Source organism: Rutilus rutilus (genome assembly GCF_951802725.1).
Source record: "Rutilus rutilus genome assembly, chromosome: 5".
NCBI lineage: Eukaryota > Metazoa > Chordata > Actinopteri > Cypriniformes > Leuciscidae > Rutilus > Rutilus rutilus.
This window is the reverse complement of record NC_140213.1, coordinates 42,236,493-42,243,997: the sequence shown is the minus strand read 5'-3', so window position 1 is coordinate 42,243,997 and position 7,505 is coordinate 42,236,493. Positions and strand designations below refer to the sequence as shown.

Sequence of the window (7,505 nt, the reverse complement as noted above, 5' to 3'; positions counted from 1 at the left end):
TGTGTTCTAAAGATGAACGAAGGTGTTACAGGTGTGGAACGACATGAGAATAAGTAATTTAATATCCCTTATCCCTTTCCTGAAACCTAAAATTCACAAAACAAAACAAAAATTCAGGTTTATTAATCCTTTCCCCAGCAATTAACTCTCAAAATGCATTGATTTTGCTTTAGCGTTGTATTAAAACACATTTAGAGAGTTTTGGGAACACTTGATTGCCTTGGTATCTTTGTAACACATTATGTTGTTTTAAAAATGTGTGTAGACTGAGAAGTGAGTCACGTCTCACAGATGATCTTATCATTCTATAGAGATCTGGGTTGTTTTGTCTGTTGTTGTTTTTGTTCATGAGCCTATCTGTAGAAGTGAGAGCGAGAGATACGTTGATGCTTGCGTCTGCGTGTTTTATAAGGATCTGGGTGAGTTTAACTGAGTGGAAAGTCTGGAGTGGAAGATTTCTGATAGCACCACAGTGTTAAGAGCGAAGAGCGCCGAGGCCACACGTTACTTCACGTTCTAGAGGTAGATAAGGTGCTCTTCTCTGCCTGGCTACAGAAAATTTCACAAACACTTTCTTTGGCCTTTCTTTTCCAATTTTTGTGCCAGAACCACTCATTTAGGCACTGTGCCATAAACCTTTGCCTAGTGTACGATTTTGTCGTTTTTTTTGTTTTGTTGTTGTTTTTTTACTTTGTTTGCTGTTCCAATTTCTTTACCAGAACCTTGCCAATGAGGCCCCTGTGCCATAATACTTTGCCTTTTCTTTTTGCATTTTCTTTTTGTTTATATTTGGCTGTGTTTTCTTTAATGTTTTCCAATATCTCTTTGCACAAGCAGATAGAAGAAGAAAGTCCTACAGGTTTGGAACAACTTTAAGAGGAATAAATAATGACAGAAGTTTCATTTTTGGGTGAACTATTCCTTTAATGAGGTGGATCTTAAGCCTTCACTGTTGCTCAGGGCTCAGTCACTTAGACTTTGGAGGCAATGGAGGTCAGGGAACGTGACAAAGAGTTGTAATTGGCCACAGACAGACCCATCCCTCCCTAATTAACCCCTGGCCTGGGACTGTTTGGGATCCCATAAAATAGCTAGACAAAAGGAGGAGACTCCAATAGGTCTGGCACCAAAGTTACTCTGCCCTATAGCAGCTGGCTGTCAGTCCACATATGGGGAGATGTTGTGTGACTTGTTCCTTCCTGATGGTATTTTCAGGGACTTTTTGTATTTTAGAGAATCATTATTCCACAAATAATAGGTTTACAGTGTTCTAGTCAAAAATGATTTTGTGTTTGAAACTAGTAAAAGAGACAGGCCAACCGCATTTAGGCCTAGCCATTGAAAACAAAGCTATTATTCCACAATATTCCACATACAAGTCCTCATTGTGAAGTAGCACTCTTTGGCTTTCATTATCATTAATGTCTGACAAAGAATACTTGATGGTTTTCATTTCAGCTATACAGGGCATTTGCCAGTTTTTACTACTCATGCGTTCATGTGAATGAACAGTACTTGACTGCCAAATTCCATAATCTCTGCTACCTTTGAGATCCTTCACATGTGGAAAACTAAAGAATGGCTTTTGTTTTCTTTCATAACAGATTCCTAGGCGATCTTCCAGGCCATTAGGTTCCCAACTGGCTGGGAAAGATGGAGAAGAATGTCTGAGTGGCTCCCTGGTGCTGGAGTCCAGTTTAGGAGACCACATGCACAGTCCCAGTGACAACTCAGTCCCAAAGACTAAAGAGCCCAAAGAGATATCGGAGGAAACCCGTCAGCTGAAGAAGAAGTTAATAAAGCAGATTCCTATGCAGCAGAAAGTAGTTCTTGGGGGTAGCAACAAGAAATCCTCCAACCACTGATCCTCTAGGAAGAGTCTGACAGATTACACCAAGATCTCCTCCTCCTCTTCTAATATTCACACAGTGCCGAACGGCAGGAACGCCGAGTGAGAATGGAGCGATGATTTTTAAAGTCTCAAGTCAGTGACCTAGTTATACATGTGGAGGCTCTGAACTGTTTTTGCATTTCTTGTCTGTAATAAAGCAAAGTTATTTTGATGTGCACATAAATCATTCTGGAGAACTGATACACAGTACTATTGTTTAAAAGTTTGCGGTCTGTAAGATTTTATGATCTAATATGCTGATTTGCTCAGAATGTTGAAAACAGTTGTTCTGCTTACGATTTCTGTAGAAACCGTGCTTTTGTTCAGCAGTCTTTAAATGACGTTCAATAGAATAGCGTTTGATTTAAAATGACAATATTTTAAAACATTATATATGCCTTTACTGTTACTTTTGATCATTTTAATGCATCCTTGCTAAATTAAAATATTGATTTTTCAATAACAAATCTTTCTGACCTCAAAGTTTTAGCTATAGTGTAGCTAAGAGAAATATCTTTAGGAATAATGTGAATGAAATGTGTGTTGTAAGAAATATACAAATGTCCTGCGTTATTTGTGACTGATTATATAATACTAACTGTAATTGCAAAGATGGTGCAAATATCATTAATGACACAGGGCAAATCCTGACTAATTTTCAATGATATTTTATTGTATCAACAAGTCACAGCAATTGGTGATCATACACTTTTTCCAAAAGATTCCCTTGCAAAACCAAGATGTGAGGAATGAGATTTTATCATTACACAACAAGTTCATTAAACAAAAACTGCTCAGTTGTGACTCATTAAGTACCAGTATAAATGATTTATGTCATAATAATTTGTTGTTGTTGTTGTCATGTCACTGCCTCTATTAGTTTTTAAGTGGACAATGTGCTCGATGAAAAAGTCCTCAGGTTTTTATGTAATGACAGTTACAGCAAACCATAACAGCAAAGGTTATTCAGTTATTTTAGATGATTTATGCAACACATACAGCATAATAATTGAAGAAAATAGCCTGTGACTGTTTTGAGCCTGAATTTTTCCATATTTTAATATGAATAACAGGAATAATTACAACATTTGCTGAGCTAATCCTCTTTAGTCATTATATCAGAATGAAAGAGCAGATCAAAATGTTTAAATGCATACTTGTAATGTCTATGTATAAATAGTGTCAGTGTCAGCTGCACACTTCAGATTTCTATTGGCAATCTTCCATCGACTGAAGTTAACATACTTCGAAATCGAATACATGATTTTGGTGTAACAATGTATTCAATACAAAACCAGCATATTCATATGCTGATGATTGCTCTGTGCACTGGCATTCAGGGGAAGTCTTTATGTGATTTATTATATTTTGTAGCACAATTACACAGTGTGGTCTGTTCTTCATAAAGCACTTGACCAGCCTCAGAAAAGAATGAGCTGGGAAAAAACACATTGTGCTGTTATCTGAATGCACATAGACGCAATCATCAAACGGCCTTGAGCTGAAGACAACTCCTCGGAATGATAATACTGTGGGAGACTTGTGCATTTGATAAATGTAGCAGAAGACATTGTCGTCTTGCGTCTGCTGCTTATATTTTTAGAACACAGCATTGAATCATGAATGACTCCCACGGCCGTCATCACCAGAGTGTTTTTACCTGTTGCCAACACTCGTCATGATTATTTGCAGAAGCACTGAAATCTTTCCTGCTTAAAGTAAGCAAATGAGATCATGCTATGGAATATTAACTCCACTTTTGATTGCTATAATCTGCCACCACATAGCATCTTAAGCATTGTATTGAGAACTCTCCACTTTCAACACATTCTCAATGGATGCCATCACTTTAGCAGACAAACTAAGACAATCTCATTGTGGAAGGTCCAGCTGTAGTCATGTGAGAGATCCCGGACTCTCATAGGAGCCACAGCAATAGTTCGTCCCTCTCGATGGTTTAAAATGGGTCATATCAGACCACATATAGTAAGATTTATTTCCAGAGCTCTCGCCAGCTTCACAACGAATCCGTTCGCTTGCGGGCGAACACTGCAGACATGCTCTTCACAATGCCCTTGATGCCTGCTAACTTTTTCACAGACACCCTGGACTCCCTGATGCGATCCACCAGCCCGTGGAAAACCATGAGGACGCTGTGGTAGTTCTCAGCAGCCGAGACCTCATAAAACTGGCAGTCGGCAGAGAGCGCCAGCAGCCTGCCCTCCTCGCTGAGGACCGTACGGCGATGGTGCAGGTCTCTCTTGTTTCCCACAATAACTATGGGCATCTTCTCAAAGCCCAGAAAGTCCTTAGCGGTTTTGATTGTTTGGATGAGTCTGGAGACTGCGTTGAAACTGGCTCGGTCACAGATGCTGTAGATCAGCACAAAGCCATCTGCCCACTGGACTCTTTTCTCACACATCAAGGATTCGAAGGACAGGTCCTGATGAGAAGACAACCACCGCATATTTATTCAACATTTCAGATGGTTTATTTATGATTTTTTATTCACTAACAGTAGAACAGTAGATAACAGTAGTAATCCAGCCTAATCTGAATTGATGGTCTTAGCTGGTTTAAAATGGTTTACCAAGCCTGACAAGATCCTAACTACTTCTAAGAGTGTGTTCACACTTGTAGTTTGGTTCGCTTGGTTAATTTGCTCCGGACTAAGAAATAAATAAATTTAGTCCTGGCCCGCTTAGCATTCAGATTGGCATTTTTATCACCGAACCTAAAGGCAAAGGGATGCGTTCACAACCTGATAGGTAAGCTTTTATGACGTATTGCCAATTTTGAGATGGAACTTACTGAAAATCCAAAACAATGCTGTGTGCTGGGCTAAATGCGCTTGTTGTATGTGTCTAGCCTACATATGATGGTATTTTGACCATGCTAAGAACTTGTGAAGAGCTTATAAAATGTGTAAAGGAGTCAAAACCGCGGCTGGAATCCCTCCATCACACACACACAAATGAAGATCTGCTGCTGATGCCTACACCCTTGACGAGTTCTCAGCTGGTTAAATACCATCATATGTAGGCTGCGCACATACAGCGAGCGCATTTAGCCCAGCACACATTGTTTTGGATGTTCGGTAAGTTCCGTCATGAAATATACGTAATAAAAGCCGACCAATCAGGTTGTGAATATCCCAATACCTTTAGGTTCTGTATCTTTAGTTTTGGTGTTAAAATGCCAATGTGAGCGCTAAGCAGACCAGGACTACATTTATTTCATTTTTTTGGTCCGGACCAAACTAGGCCAGCTAAGACCAACACATCATCTTAGAGGTTTATGCTATTTTCTTCACTGGGGATATCTGAAAAGATTAAATAGTTGACAAAAAAGTTAACTTGAATGTTTACAACAGTTTCTGAAACACTGAATCACCTGTGAATATGGTGCATCCCATATATTCAGAGTTTGCTCTCGTCCATCCACAACGACATTGTGAGTGTAAAGGGACTCTGTAGAGAAAGCATAGAAGTTAGTAAAAATGTAAAACATATTAAAGGTAATGTATTAGTGAATTGGGCAACATACCAATATCCCCATATTCCCCGATGAATCTACGAGTCAGGAATCGGACGACAAGTGCTACAAAACAAACTTGTATGAGCATTGGCTTATATGGCAAGATGTTAAAAAAGTTACAAAAGATGACTAAAGAAAATGAAATGCATTTTATGGATGTATATTATAGTATATAATAATAAATAAAAAACTTACCAGATTTTCCAACATTGTCTGTGCCGAGTACCACGACGTTTGCATCCATTCTCTGTCCGTTTAGTCTAGTCATGTCCTTCAGAAAGATGCTGCGAGTCGAGTGATCCGATCTGGCGCGCGTCCGCAGAGACAACAAAGTTGAGGAGAAGGCGGAGCTTAGACGTGCTCGCTCCCGTGACGCTGATGTTCCCGCCGGTGAGTTTCATGAACTGTAAAGTCTCAAAACAAACACAACATCGAATATCCTATTGCATGACCGTTGGCTTGAATGATATAAAAAGAGATGAGTGACGATAACTAGAATTTACATACTTTGCTTAAACGGAACTGTCAATATTTTTGCTGTAATTTTGTTTACATTGTTCAGAAATTGAACCTGTTTAAGGCCACAAGGTGGTGCGAGTAGGCCATTGAAAACAATTGCTTTTACTTTTACGTGAAAACACCTGGTAGGTTTTTGTATATAAACTTTATTAGAGTTCTGAGTCAAAAGTCACAGGCCTATAATCATTTTTGTGTATTCTACAAATTAAATCTAAAATAGCATCATATTTTTGTTATAGCTTGCTATAGTAGGCATACTTTAATATCCTCCTGGGACCCAGGAATAGACTTAAGTTTAGTCCACTGTAGTGGACATTATATTTTAGTGAATTTCTCTGACACCATACATGTCACATGTCAAAACCTGGGTGTCCTGTAAAGAGCACATTCAGGACTTTTCAGAGATACCAAATGTTTGGAGGTTTCACCATGAAAACAACTTATCCTTGGTCTTTAAAAATGTCTGACATTAATTTAGTGATCAAATGTAGCACTCTTATGGAAATATGATAATATATTGTAATAATAATTTAAATCGGACTACTTTTCAAATTGTATTTCATAAACCAACATCTCAGGAATACGTTATGGGGTTTCAAATCAAAAAATGACTTTCTGTTACAGAACAGGACGTTGATTTCATACATGTCCACTGTAGAGGACATCAGGACTTAAATCATGTTAATCAGGCATTTTGGGAGACACAACAAGTGAATATGGAAATAAGTTATATATCAATATTTCAATGAAATATTAGATATTATTATTAAAATGATGCTAATTACTACTCCAATTATTACACTTCCTTTTTCATTAAATGTTGCTCCAAGAACACATTAATGTGCAAATTAGATACAGTGTGTAGATACATTGCATTAAATGGGAATATTAATTTATGGCCATTTTACCCACATGTTGCATAAAGTAAAATGGTGTATCAATTCATTCCGTTATATCTTTCATAACATAGTTGAGAATCATCTTTATACAAATTTTAGTTAAAATAAATCCTGAAACCCCAACATTTATTGGTGATTGAAAAAAAAAAATCCCATTGGTTTTGCCTATACATATAATTTCATGTCATTTTATTTTTTAAACAACTGAGTCCTGGTGTCCACAACAGAGGACATAGCATAACATATGAATAAAATATCATTTTTCAAAAATGTTTTTTTTTTACCATTTGTTTCTTATGCTCTAAACAATGAGATGACATGGAAAAAAACTAAATTCAAAACATATTTTTTTATGGGTCTCAGGAGGATATTACTGTGGATAAAAAGGGAATACAATAAAAATACTTTTCCCCTGGGTAATATGATTGAAATGCTCAATATGTTATTATAGCCAAGGCAGGAAACAGAAGTTGTGTTGTTGTTTTTTGTTTTATTGTGACGTATATCCGAGTGAAATGACGTCTTGAACAAGAAAAAAATATAGGGCGGGACTTGATTCTGTCCATCAGGAATTGATTGGATGGTCATGGTTTGCTATTGGTGGATCTCGTGATTGACAGGTTGTCCCGCCCTCACGCTAGTAAATAGGTTATCGGAGA

General features: G+C 37.7%; 2 protein-coding genes across 2 annotated transcripts in view; one reads left to right on the top strand and one right to left on the bottom strand.

The window, feature by feature from the left end:
- plin1 (perilipin 1) overlaps positions 1-2,099 on the top strand; it is a 17,108-nt gene extending 15,009 nt beyond the window's left edge. The window contains exon 8 of the mRNA XM_084408655.1: positions 1,605-2,099. Within this exon, the coding sequence (XP_084264781.1) occupies positions 1,605-1,865 (261 nt within the window). The 3' untranslated portion in view covers positions 1,866-2,099. The remainder of the gene's footprint in view (positions 1-1,604) is intronic.
- A 451-nt stretch (positions 2,100-2,550) lies between these two features.
- On the bottom strand, positions 2,551-5,742 carry LOC311290275 (ras-related and estrogen-regulated growth inhibitor-like protein). Its single transcript, XM_084408656.1, has 4 exons — positions 5,624-5,742; positions 5,438-5,491; positions 5,285-5,361; positions 2,551-4,334 (listed from the first exon to the last, which is right to left on the bottom strand). The coding sequence occupies exons 1-4, from the start codon at positions 5,694-5,696 to the stop codon at positions 3,909-3,911; spliced, it is 630 nt and encodes a 209-aa protein (XP_084264782.1). The 5' UTR covers positions 5,697-5,742; the 3' UTR covers positions 2,551-3,908.
- Positions 5,743-7,505: the final 1,763 nt, after the last annotated feature.